This window comes from Somniosus microcephalus, chromosome 16 (assembly GCF_052327205.1).
Source record: "Somniosus microcephalus isolate GS21.2 chromosome 16, FLI_Smic_1.0, whole genome shotgun sequence".
In the NCBI taxonomy this organism is placed as follows: Eukaryota; Metazoa; Chordata; class Chondrichthyes; order Squaliformes; family Somniosidae; genus Somniosus; species Somniosus microcephalus.
In genome coordinates, this window is record NC_141002.1 from 32,569,438 (window position 1) to 32,583,237 (window position 13,800).

The 13,800-nt window shown below is 48.0% G+C and overlaps 1 protein-coding gene across 1 annotated transcript in view; it reads left to right on the top strand.

The window, feature by feature from the left end:
- slc13a1 (solute carrier family 13 member 1) overlaps positions 1-13,800 on the top strand; it is a 78,649-nt gene that overhangs the window by 37,098 nt on the left and 27,751 nt on the right. The window contains 1 exon segment of the mRNA XM_086009787.1: positions 11,353-11,458. Within this exon segment, the coding sequence (XP_085865913.1) occupies positions 11,353-11,458 (106 nt within the window).

Consider the following 13,800-nt stretch of genomic DNA (forward strand, 5'->3'; position numbering starts at 1 on the left):
AAAACACTAGTGGGCGTAGTCTATAGGCCTCCGAACAGTGGCAACTCTGTTGGATGGAGTATCAATCAGGAAATAGTTGAGGCTTGTAATAAGGGAACAGCTATAATTATGGGGGATTTTAACTATCATATTAATTGGACAAATCAAATTGGGCAGGGCTGCCTTGAAGATGAGCTCATTGAATGTATTAGGGATGGGTTTCTTGAACAGTATGTAACTGAACCGACCAGGGGGCAAGCAACCTTAGATCTGGTCCTGTGTAACGAGACAGGATTAATTAAAAATGTCCTAGTAAAGGATCCCCTTGGAATGAGTGACCATAACATGGTTGCATTCCATATTCAATTAGAGGGTGAGAAGGTTGGAATCTAAACAAGCGTGCTAAGCTTGAATAAAGGAGACTATGAAGGTATGAGAGCGGAATTGAGTAGAGTGGATTGGGAAAATAGATTAAAGGGTAAGACGATACATGATCAGTGGTGTACATTTAAGGAGTTATTTTACAACTTCCAAAAAAAAATATTCCACTGAGAAGAAAAGGGTGTAAAAGAAAAGACAGCCATCCGTGGCTAAGTAAAGAAATTAAGGATAGTATTCAACTAAAAACAAGGGCATATAAGGTAGCCAAATCTAGTGGGAGGATAGAGGATTGGGAAAACTTTAAAAGACAGCAAAAAATAACAAAAAGATTGATTAAGAAAGGGAAGATAGATTATGAAAGTAAATTAGCAAAAAATATAGAAACAGATAGTAAGAGTTTTTATAGTTATATAAAAAGAAAAAGGGTGGCTAAAGTAAATGTTGGTCCCTTAGAGGATGAGACTGGGAAATTAATGGTGGGAAATATGGAGATGGCAAAAACACTGAATGAATATTTTGTATCAGTCTTTACAGTAGATGACACTAAGAATATCCCAACACTGGACAAACAGGGGGCTAAAGGGGGGGAGGAGCTAAACACGATCAAAATCACTAAGGAAGTGGTACTCGGTAAAATAATGGGACTCAAGGCGGATAAATCACCTGGACCTGATGGCTTACATCCTAGGGTCTTGAGGGAAGTGGCGGTAGGGATTGTGGATGCATTGGTAATAATTTTCCAAAACTCCCTGGACTCGGCAAAGGTCCCGGCAGACTGGAAAACTGCTAATGTAACACCCTTATTTAAAAAGGGCAGTAGACAGAAGGCTGGAAACTATAGACCGGTTAGTCTAACATCTGTGGTAGGTAAAATTTTGGAGTCCATTATTAAGGAGACAGTAACAGGACATTTGGATAATCATAATTTAATAGGACAAAGTCAGCATGGTTTTATGAAGGGGAAGTCATGTTTGACAAATTTGCTGGAGTTCTTTGAGGACGTAACATATAGGGTGGATAAAGGGGAACCAGTGGACGTAGTGTATTTAGACTTTCAAAAGGCATTTGACAAGGTGCCACACAAAAGATTATTGCTTAAGATAAAAAATCACGGGATTGGGGGTAATATTCTGGCATGGATAGAGGATTGGCTATCTAACAGAAGGCAGAGAGTTGGGATAAATGGTTCATTCTCAGACTGGCAATCAGTAACTAGTGGTGTTCCGCAGGGGTCAGTGCTGGGTCCCCAACTCTTTACAATCTATATTAACGATTTGGAGGAGGGGACCGAGTGTAACATATCAAAGTTTGTAGATGATACTAAGATGGGAGGGAAAGTAGTGAGTGAGGAGGACATAAAAAACCTGCAAGGGGACATAGACAGGCTAAGTAAGTGGGCAGAGATTTGGCAGATGGAATACAATACTGGAAAGTGTGAGGTTATGCACTTTGGCAGGAAAAATCGTAGAGCAAGTTATTATCTTAATGGCAAGAAACTGGAAAGTACTGAAGTACAAAGGGATCTGGGGGTCCTGGTGCACAAAACTCAAAAGGTTAGTATGCAGGTGCAGCAAGTGATTAAGAAGGCCAATGGAATGTTGGCTTTCATTGCTAGGGGGATAGAATATAAAAATAGGGAGGTATTGCTTCAGTTGTACAAGGTATTGGTGAGACCGCACCTGGAATACTGCATACAGTTTTGGTGTCCATACTTAAGAAAGGACATACTTGCTCTCGAGTCAGTACAAAGAAGGTTCACTCGGTTAATCCCGGGGATGAGGGGATGGACATATGAGGAGAGGTTGTGTAGATTGGGACTCTACTCATTGGAGTTCAGAAGAATGAGAGGCGATCTTATTGAAACATATAAGATTGTGAAGGGGTTGGATCGGGTGGATGCGGGGAGGATGTTCCCGATGATGGGTGAAACTAGAACTAGGGGGCATAGTCTTAGAATAAGGGGCTGCTCTTTCAAAACTGAGATGAGGAGGAACTACTTCACTCAGGGGGTGGTAGGTCCATGGAATATGCTGTCCCAAAAAGCTGTAGAAGCTACATCATTACATAAATTTAAAACAGAAATAGACAGTTTCCTAGAAGTAAAGGGAATTAAGGGTTACGGGGAGCGGGCAGGAATTTGGACATGAGTCTAGGTTCGGATCGGTCATGGCCCTGTGGGTAGCGGAGCGGGCCCAGGGGCCATGTAGTCTGATCCTGCTCCTATTTCGTGTGTCTAATTCTGTTAGATTCAGGAGATGGTTCTGTGATAGTGGATTGGCGGTTAGGATCAGATCAGCCATGATCTTATTTAATGGCGGAGCAGGCTCGAGGGGCCGATTGGCCTACTCCTGCTCCTATTTCTTATGTTCTTATGTTCTTATATACCCGAGACAGCGTCGGATCATTGCGGGTCTCCTTCTCTATATCCGCGTTCGTTACTGGCAATCGTTCAATTATTGACGAATAAAATATCTCGATAGGGTCCACTGCTGGTGCTTCCTCCACAGTAGGCAGTGGCAGGCGTGACAGCCCATCAGCGTTCCCATGCTGTTTCGTGCCTTTATATTCTATTTCATATTGATTCGCCCCTAGAAACAGGAACCATCTTTGTAACCGTTGTGCAGTCATCACTGGAACGCCCTTCTTAGGATTAAAGATGGAGACAAGCGGTTGGTGGTCAGTCAGCAAGGTGAACTTCTGCCCATGCAGATAGTGGTTGAATTTTTTTACTCCCCATACTAGGCTGAGGGCCTCCCTGTCAATCTGGGCGTAGTTGCGCTCGGCTGAGGTTAGTGACCAAGATGTAAAGGCTACTGGCCTCTCCAACCCGTCTGGGAATTTGTGCGACAGCACCGCTCCAATACCATAGGGTGATGCATCACATGCCAAACGAATTGGTAGTGCTGGGTTGAAATGGGCCAACACCTCTTTTGATGTGATCAATTCTTTACACTTCTGGAAAGCTCATCTACGTTTGTCATCCCACTTCCATGGTACCCCTGTTTGCAGTAGGGTGTTCAGTAGGTGTAATACCGTGGACAAATTTGGTAAGAACTTGTGATAGTAGTTTACCAGCCCGAGGAACGACCTCAGTTGTGACACATTTTCCGGTGCTGGAGCCTTGACTACTGCCTCAATCTTTTCAGGGGACTTATGTAACCCCTCTTCATCGATGACGTGGCCACAATTCGAGATCTGTTTCTGGAAAAACTCGCACTTGTGGCGATTAGCTCGTAGCCCATACTCCTTTAATCTGGTGAGCACCTTGTCCAAGTTGGCGAGGTGATCACTGTCATTTTCGCCCATGACCAAGATGTCGTCCAAATAACACTGGGTCCCTGGAATCCCTTGCAGGACCTGATCCATCGCCCTTTGCCAGATAGCCGGAGCCGAGGCTACTCCGAACACCAGCCGGTTGTATTGATAGAGACCTTTATGAGTGTTAATCGTAAGGTATTGTTTCGAAGCTTCTTCTACCTCCATTTGCAAGTACGCCTGGGCTAGATCAATTTTGGTGAAGCGTTTACCTCCAGATAGCGAGGCGAAAATATCCTCAATTCGTGGAAGCGGAGATTGTACCGCGTGAAGGACTGGGTTCACTGTCACCTTAAAATCCCCACAGATGCGGACCTTCTTTGGTTCCCCAGGCGTATTACTCAACGACCTCTTCATTACAGAAACGATGGGTGTAGCCCACTCGCTCCAGTCCACTTTGGACAGTACTCCTGAACGTTCCAACCCTTCCAGCTCTGCTTCAACAGCTGGTCTGATCGCATAAGGCACTGGTCTGGCCTTAAGAAACTTTGGGCTTGCATTTTCCTCTATTTTAATCATTGCTGTTATGCCTTTTAGTGTTCCTAGTCCCTCCTGGAACACTTCTTTTGTGTCAGTTAGCATTTTGGACAGTCGTCCAGGTGTGACGTCGTCATCCTTTTTGGCCTCAACCTTCAGTGCCTGTATGGAATGCCAATCTAATTGTATCTTCCGGATCCATTCACGTCCTAGCAGTGGTGGTCCTCCATCTGGCAATACATATATATCCATTTTCACTTGGACTCCGTCTATCTTGAGTGTAACCCAGATAGCCTGGTGATCCTCCATTTCGGTTACCTTATGCAGTTTCAGACAACCCAGCTCCTTGCTTCCGGAGTCTGTGTCACTTTTCTGTTTGTCTGAACCACTGTCCATCACCTGGTGTACCTTTTTGTACTTCTCCTGTGGAGATTTCTTACTGTTGGTTTTCTTCCCAGACCTGCAGACTCTTGCTATGTGTCCTGCTTTCCCACACTGTCTGCACACTTGGTCCTTGAACCAACAATCCTTCTGGTCATGTGTTGTTCTGCCGCAGCGATAGCACTTCCCTGTTCCATAGGACATTTCATTGGTGCCATATTCTTGCGGTCCCCATTGTATCTCTGCAGCACCCCCTGCGGCTGTTTCGTGTTATTCTGCCATACTGAAAGCCTTGTCCAGCGTAAGATCCTTTTCTGATATAAGCCGTTTCTGGGTTCCTTCACTTTGTAGCCCACACACAAACTTGTCCCTTAACATATCTGCTAGTCCCTCTCCAAACTGGCAGTGTTTCGATAGCTTGCGCTGTTCCATTAGGTACTCAGCATTGCTTTCGTCTTTGTGTTGGTTCCTTTTATGGAACTTAAATCGTTCTGCTATCAGCAGCAGTGTGGGGTTTAAGTGGTCCTGTAGGATTTCTACTATGCTTTCGAAATTCTTGTTCACCGGCTTCTCTGGGGTTATTAGATTTCGCAGTAACCCATAAGTTTTTGCACCTATGAAATTTAACAAAAGCAGTGCTTTATTAGCATCTGGCACTTCATTCGCCCTGCAGTACACCTCAATACGTTCCACATATGTCGCCCAATCTTCGACTTCATTGTCGAACGTAGAGATACTGCCACTCTTTGTCATCCCTGGGTGTGATTTAACTGTCAAAAATGGCGTCTCCCATGCTTCCCCTTCTTCTCCGCTGGCACAAAATTGCGTCTCCCGCACTTTCCTTCCTTCCCGCGCTTGCCCTGCTTCCCTGCTGCGGCTTCTAAAAATGGCATCTCCCGCGCTCTTCCTTCTTCTCCGCGGCTCAATGGCGTCTCCCACGCTCTCCCTTCTTCTCCCCGCGGACCCTGTTCAGCCCGTGAGCCCTGGCTGTGCTCTGCGCGTTCTTCTTTTAATTTTTTTATCTCGACGCCGCTCGGTCTTGAACCCGGCTGTTTCTTTACCCTCTCTCTCTCCGGTTTGTTTTTTTTGTTTTTTTCTCGACGCCGCTCGGTTTTCAACCCCTGGCTGCGCCCTGTGCGCTTCACCCTCTGTCTTACCCCGTCGACGCTGCTCGGCTTTCTCTCCGCCATCGGTCAGCTCCAGCCGCCGCTGCCCGGGAAGGGTCTGCGCTGGACCTGTCGTCAGTCTCTTGCTGATCGTCGTGGCTGGGGAACCAAGCCCGGCTCTCCACAGCCTCCCCTGCGATGTTCACTCTCTGCCTGACGACTGGGCGGTTGCTCGTGGTCGACGCCCGTGTTCCTGGCCTCGACTTTTTTTTTTTAGTTGCAGGTAGATTCGAATCGACACTCGTCGCCACTGTTAGATCCGTGATTCTGAGGGTATGCTGTTTTTCAATAACCACACGGATGCTGTAACTTAACAATAAACAGGTATTTACTGGAGGAGGGTAGTCTCAAGACTGGGGGTACAGAGGCATGCGCAAATCTTATATACAGGTGTGGTCACTGCCAGTACTACAGTATACAGGAGCTGTAAAAGTAGTTCTGTCTTAAAGGCACATACACTACACACACCATGATCGTGTAAGACAGTGTTTACTTTGTCAAAGGATGCTATTTTCAAAATGTTCGTGAAGCCAAAGTGGTTTTTGTGGAATCTTTTATCTCCTCCACATAGAAAAAGTTGTTATGAGGGTTTTTACACCAGTATCAGTGCTTTCTACGCATAGGCCCAAAATAACACCAGTGCTTGATTGGCTTGCTTTGCTTGACTCTAAGTGACAGAGAGTCAGTGTTAATAGAATGCTTCAGCACTGGTATCCATCCTATGCAGCTGAATTCTAAGGCTCAGGGCCTGAAGTCGTATGAGTGAGCCAGCCTTTCAGAGTGTAGCCATGGAAGCCATTTTGGGTATTACTGTAAGCACCATTTTAATGTGCAGAGTTGGAAACATGGGGCTGGATTTTAAGTCAGGTGCGGGCTGTTGTCGTGTTATCCGAATTTCGTGTTTCCCACACGAATCTAAATGGATGTGGGAGATTGATGCAATTTTAACTCAGTTGCCCAATTGATTTCCAACGTGTGGGAAGCCTTTGCAAATGGGTTTTTCATGACTGAAAGTCCCCTCCGATAACGTCATCATTGCTGCTGCATTTAAGGTCCACAGTAAGCCTTGCTTCTACTGCAGGCTTCCAAGCTTTCTCCATTTGGTGTCAGAGGGACCTGCAGGAAAGATGACAAGCGGGAGGGCAAGAGCAGCTCCTCGCTTTGACGAGGCGGCACTGCAGGCATTAGTCGATGGGGCTAGGGCCAACAGGGAGGTCCTGTTCCCTTCATCAGGGAGGAAGAGGCCTCCCACTCAGACCAAGGCTGTGTGGATGCAAGTGGCTGAGGAGGTCAACTCCTTGGGAGTCACCCGCAGAACCTGGATGCAGTGCAGGAAAAGATTTCATGACCTTTAGCGCACTGGAAAAGTGAGTATGAATTTCCCATCACCCTCAATCTGATCCCCATTGACTTTCCTCACCAGCACTCAGCTTTAGCAATCTCTTCCTCTGCATCCCACTTGACACTGACATCCATGCACCCTTACCCATTCCCTCTCTCTCTATGCTCACATTCACATAACTATTCTACCATGCAGCCCTCACACTCCTTATCACTCTGATGCTTTGAACACAACTGAAAACACACAGGGAGGGCCCTTGGTCTTGCAACCTCACTCCATCTTTGTCTCCTTCTAAGTATCTATGCTATGCAATCTCTACACTCACTCAATCATTCTCACTCAACCTCCACTTGTCTCCCTCATTGCAGGAAAAGAGAGCTCACAACAAAAGAGAGCGAGCCAGGACAGGAGGAGGGACAGCCTCATTAGCCCACCTGACCCCCTGGGAGGAGGCCGTCCTGGAAATCATGGGCATTGAGGATGATTCGCACGTGGGGGATGGACAGACGGGTGCCACACAGCAAGCTGGTGACGGAAAAGTTTCCCATCTCTCTCTTTGACATTGCATGAGTTGCTGATAATGATTGTGAAGCTGTAACAGATGGACTTATGAGCATCTGTTAAAAGCTATGTGCATGTAGCCTTTGCATCACATCTCTGACTCTTTCCTTTACTCCCCCACAGGACCATCACAGGCATCCGAACCCCTAGCCAGGAAGAAGAGGCTGAGCAGCCAGACTCCTCAGAGGAAGCTGCAACCTCTGAGGGCGCAGTGTCAGCAGAATTCAGCACACCCAGCACCAGCGCAGACACTCACACCTCGGTGGGACCTTCGGGACACAGAGTAGTGTTGTCACCTGGTGAATCACAGCTCACAAGTGAGCATCAGCAGATTGTGGAGACAGGGACAGCAGTGGAGAGTCCTAGTTGGAGGGCGCAGGACTCTGCTAGCTCGGCTCAGCAGCATGTTGACCCTCTGCCTCTGGGTCCATCCATAAGATCAGAGGTGATGGAACTCCAGACACAGATACAGGAGTCTCTGGCAGGTTTTGTCTCCAGGGTCGCTGCGAGTGTGGAGCGAATGGAGGAGTCCATAGCGAGCATGAGCAGAGCCTTTGTGGAGTCATTGGCGTATGAACGCATCACCATGGAAAGGATGGCTACCTCTGTGGAAACGATTGCTACCTCCATGGTAAGGCTGGCTACCGTACAGGAGAGGATGGCTACGGTAGAGGAGAGAAGGGCTATGGCTATGGAGGAGCTTAGTCGCCAGGGTATGGAAAACATGGTCATTATTCAGAATAGAATGACATCTCTTGAGGAGCGATGGGCATCTATTGAACACAGAAACCAGATCTTCATGGAAGTCCTTCTGAGTAGGACTGCCATTGGAGATACGGGTCCCCATGGTCCCCCTGATGTGCAGCAAGGTGCTCTCCAGCCACTTGCAGGCGCTGAGGGGGACCTGACCCATGAGAGGGAGGTTGGTGGCAGACCTCAAGGAAGTGGGGGCTCCTCTCCAAGCGCTCACACTTCCATACCATTGCAGAGCCCTTGTTCAGAGCCCCACCGGAGTCCACACCCAAGTGAGATAGACGTCTCAACCACTGCACAGCTGCAGGAGCAGCAGACTGTTGACGAGCCCTCACAGGCTCGCAGCCCCAGAGGACGCCCGCCAAAGGTGTCGACACAGGAGCAGCAGGAAAGTGAGCAAGGGGCCTCCACATCTGCTGAAGCCACAGGGGAAGCACTACGTAGGAGCATGCGTAAGAGGAAGATAAAGCACAAGTAGTCACAAGGGTAGTCACTTGGGTGGAATTTTGTGTTTAGTGTAAAAATGCCATCACGTCGTAATTGTACATAAAATTTCTGATGGCAAATGTTGCAGTTGTATCGTCTGTCATTTCACTATTGGGACATCTACATTGAGGCCTTAGGAATATTTGCAACTGTCAGTATGGTGGTCAGAGTGATAGGAATCCTCTGGTTCTTGGCCATTGTCGATGCTCTGGTAAGAAGCTGTGAGGCAAAAGTGTTTGATTGACTAAGCTAAGCAAATCTGGCCAGGATGAGTGCGTTCCTTGCATCCCGGGCAGCAATGTTCTCGCGTAATGCTGCCGCTGGTTGATGGGCCTCTGCAGGATGTTCATTTTCGCCCTCCTCCTCCTCGTCTGAGGAGGATATGTGAGGAGCCACTTGGTCCTCAGGAATCTGCAAGCCACAACACTGTGCCATGTTGTGAAGTGCACAGCAAACCAGGACGAGGAGACCCTGGCTGCTGAGTACTGCAGGGCTCCACCTGATCTATCCAGGCATCTGAAGCGCATCTTCAGCAAACCGATGGTTTGCTCGATAATGGATCTGGTAGAAATGTGGTTGGAGTTGTAGCGCACCTCAGCTTCGTTGGCTGGCCTCCTCAACGGCGTCATTAGTCACGTCCTCAGGGGATAGCCCTTGTCTCCAAGTAGCCATCCATTAATTTGGTCTGGCGGACTGAATAGCGGAGGCACACTAGACTGGCGCAGTATGAAGGAGTCATGGCAACTGCCAGGGTACATGGCACAAACATGCAAGATTTCCTTCTTGTGGTCACACACCAGCTGAACGTTGAGGGAGTGGAAGCCCTTGCGGTTGACAAAAATACCTGGATTGCAATGGGGTGCCCTAAGGGCCACATGTGTGCAGTCAACAATGCCCTGCACCCTTGGAAAGCCTGCCAGATTAGCTAATCCAACCGCTCGCACCGTGACACTTGCTCAATCCTTGGTGAAATGGATGTGATTGTGCGCGAGGGCAAAGAGGGCATCGGTTACCTGCGTGATGCAAGTGTGTGCGGCCGCCTGGGAGATGCCGCTGATGTCTGCTGCTGATCCCTGGAATGAGCCTGGGGCAAAAAAGTTGAGTGCGGTGGTGACTTTGATGGCCACTGGTAATGCTTGTCCACCTGGTCCTCTGGGCAGCAGGTCTTGCTGTAGCATTGCGCAGATGTCAGTCACTACCTCACATGAAAGTCGGAGCCGCCTTTGGCACTGCTGCTCAGATATGTTGAGATAGGTGACCCTACGTCTGTAGACCCTGTTTGGGGGGTATCTCCTGTGCCGACGGGCTTCCAGGTGCTGGCCCCTTCTGGCCTGTGCAGCCTCAGGTTGGTGAGCAGCAGCCTGGCGCTCCTGCTGCTGCTGCTGTTGCTGGTGCTGCTGTTGTTCCTGGTTCTGCTGCTGCCGCGGCTGGTGCTCGAGCTCCTCTAATGCCCAGATGGGAAGGAAATAAATGGCTTCCATGCTTCTGGTATATGCTCTGTTCAGGAAGCGCTGAGTGAAGGTGGCGAGAGGAGTTTCCCAGGAGGCCACACTGGAGATGGGTGTGAGGCTCCAACCTTCCACAGGTGTGGTTAAGCCTTCTAAAAGTTGCCCTAGGCCTGAGACCACTAAGTCCTGCCACCTGCAAATGATGGCTGATCAAATCTCCTCTTTAATGGTTGACCGGCAGTTGATAGTCAGCAAGCCAATAGTGCTCCTGCTAGGTTTCACATTCGTGTTTCCCACCAGGCGTGTTTTACGTGGGAAAAGGGTTAAATTTGCAAGGGCCTTTTAAAATAGGATTATAGAGGCCATTTAGTGGTAATTAAGGGCCTTAGCGACCAGTCCTGTCTGTTTGATGCGGGATGGAGTCGGGACCATCAGACACAACTGAGTTAAAATTGCTCGGAGTTGGGAACCAGGCGGTGGGGGGGGGTGGTCCCGCCCGCCAATTTTTGCGATTTTAACCCCCCTGCATGCCTCCAAGCCCGACTCCACGGCTCAATGAAAATCGAGCCCATGGTCTTTGTTTATTGTAATGCTCCCCCAGGTGTTTTTAGCTGCATTTTTGCTTAACCTGATGGAAAGTGCTCTTGTGAAAGCAGAATAACAACTTGAAGGATGAGAGACCAGCCAGGGGACCATTGAGCTAGTCCAGTCTGAAGGCGACAGATGAATGGGTGAAGAATTTTAGTGGCAGAAAGGTTGAAGTAGGAGCATGGGGGGACATGGGGGCCAAGTAGTTACAGCGGCCGATCAGGAGAACTCCCAATGAAATATCCGTAGATTGTCTTTTATGGTCGTCTCATCCTAAACCCCTCTACATCGCTTCTCATCTTCAAGTCTACCTCTTTGACCATGCCTCTGGTCACTTCCTCCTCATCTTCTCACAATTGTGCTCGGTATTCTTTCCCCCCCACCTTGTCTTGTGAACCACCCTTGAATGTTCTGCTACATTTAATGTGTCATATAGAAACTAATATAAACCAAAGATTTATTTTGTGCGTTTCAGATATCAGGAGGTTGTTACCCTCACTATCTTTTGCTTAATGGCATTGTTGTGGTTTACACGGGCTCCTGGATTTTTCCTTGGCTGGTCCTTTCTTTTCCCACAGTAAGTGTAAGCAGAATAATATTCCATGTCTGAGAGCTATAGAGATTGACATTTTTAGATGAAATACTGATTGAATAGGAGTGATGAATAACATGCTGTTTGTACATTCTTAAAAACCTCATTCAACCATTTATTATGATGATGTAGTGGAATCAATTAGTGGCGGCTGGAGTTTGCTGCATTGTTTAAAATGCAATCTGTTTCTGACCACTCAAAACAAAGGAGCTGATTTTAACCCGGAGCGGGTTTCAGGCGTGTGGGGTGAGTGCAATACGCACCCTCTGACCTAAATTTCAGGCCGGGGTAATTTGACTTCCAGGCCTCATTAACATTAGATTAGTGGTCTTCCCACCTAATCACATCAGGAACGGGGAAACCTACCCATTTTCTGGGTGTAATTTCCAGCATGCCTCCAGAGCCCTATTTAAAGTGGGAATGCACCTGTTAAAGGGAGGCAGAATGTGTGTTTTTCTAAAGGACATGACGTGGTACAAGTAATAGTCAGAGATCCTGTTCAGATAAGCCCCCAACCTCAAAATCTCCAATGCAGATTGCTGTGTGATTTTGCTGCAAAAAGATTTTCTGCAGAAATGAGATGGAAGCAAAGCCCTAGATTCTCTGTGGCCTCCCTGGAAGTTTTGGTGGAAGATTGTGAAGTTTGACATACACCAGGCCTGGAGAAAAGTGGGAAAGATTGACAGCTCCAGGAGCATCACTTCAGGACCTGGTTGAAATGCAGGAACTGTCCTGACCTGACAATGACCTGACAAGAGCTACAAGGGTAAGTATAGCTCTTTATTTCTCCATCTCTCTCAATGCCACATTGTTGTGTATGTAATATGTGTGCTACTTTGAACCTATGGACAGGACTGCACTACTTGTTGGGCGTAGTGATACGCAGTACCACTCCTGGCCATAGGGGTATAAATAGTACTGTGGGTACTGATCCCCCTCAGTTCCCGCCTGTGGGCATGAAGTAAAGACCTATGTATAGTCCCTACCTCCAACCAGTAAAGACCTGTTTGAGTTATACGTTTAAGTCTTTGTGTTAATTGTTCAATACAATACACATACTTAACACTGGCGACGAGTCAGGCTCTTACCCTGCGGCAGTTATTCCAGGCGGCTTCGTCCAAAGACAGGACGTTGAAGAGAGGTTTCAATCCTCAACACCCCACTCAAAACTGAAGGGCAGCAGAAATCCTGACAGCTTCCAGCGACTGGAAGAGACAGGCATTAGGACCCTGAAGCCTCCATCAGCTTGTGAACCGGAGTAAAGACAGGACTGGGGAAGAGAGAGAGGTAGGGCGATAGCGATCGGCAGATAAGGGCCGGGCCGCTTTGAAGTGAGGGGCGCAGCCGGGCCAGCGATCGGGACCAAAGATAAGAGCCGCACTCGGACTGAAAGGCGCGGCGGCTGCAGAAGCTCAAGGTGCGAGAGTCGCGGTGCACAGCGCGGGCTATCGATCGCGGCGAAGATAAGGGCCGCACTCGAGGGCTGAAGGGAGACGGCGTCGGGGGACGGGTGAAGACCGCCAAGCGCGGGAAAACCGCCATTTTGTGGGCGGAGGACGACGGCGAGAGCGGGAAGCCGCCATCTTTGATAACAAGTAAAGAAAATAAAATCTGAGAAATTGCAAATCTACAATGCCTAAACACGGGAATATTAGCACCTTTGATAGGGACCTCGAAGATTGGGCCATATATGTTGAAAGAGTAAAAAATTATTGTAAGGCCAATAAAATTCGTGACCAAGATAAAGCTCTAACATTATTAAATTTAATGGGTGCGAAGACGTACGGGCAATTGAAACACCTGTTATCACCAGATGAACCGGCGGATAAGACGTTCGATGAGATTGTTACTGTCCTGAAAGATCATCTAAACCCCACGCCGCTGATGCTAGCGGAACGATTTAAATTTTACGACAGAAGGCAGCTACAGCATGAAAGCAATGCTGAATATTTGCTGGAATTGCGTAAATTAGCGAAATATTGCCAGTTTGGAACGGGATTGACAGATGCACTACGAGACAAATTTGTGTGTGGTTTATTTAAACAGGATACACAAAAGCGACTGCTCGAGGAGAATGAGCTGACGCTTGAGAAGGCGGTCACTATGGCAGCAGCACACGAAGCCGCAGCGAGAGGCACGGCAGTAATGCAGCTACGGTCACCGGAGCTCAGTGCACACAAATTGGGTGTGAGTTCTGGCAAATGTTATCGTTGTGGAAAGACAACGCATGATCAGAACCAGTGTTGGTTTAAAAACCAAGAATGTAGAACTTGTGGTAGGCTTGGACATATAGCTAGAGTATGCAGGTCAGGGAAGAAGACCAGCAACAAG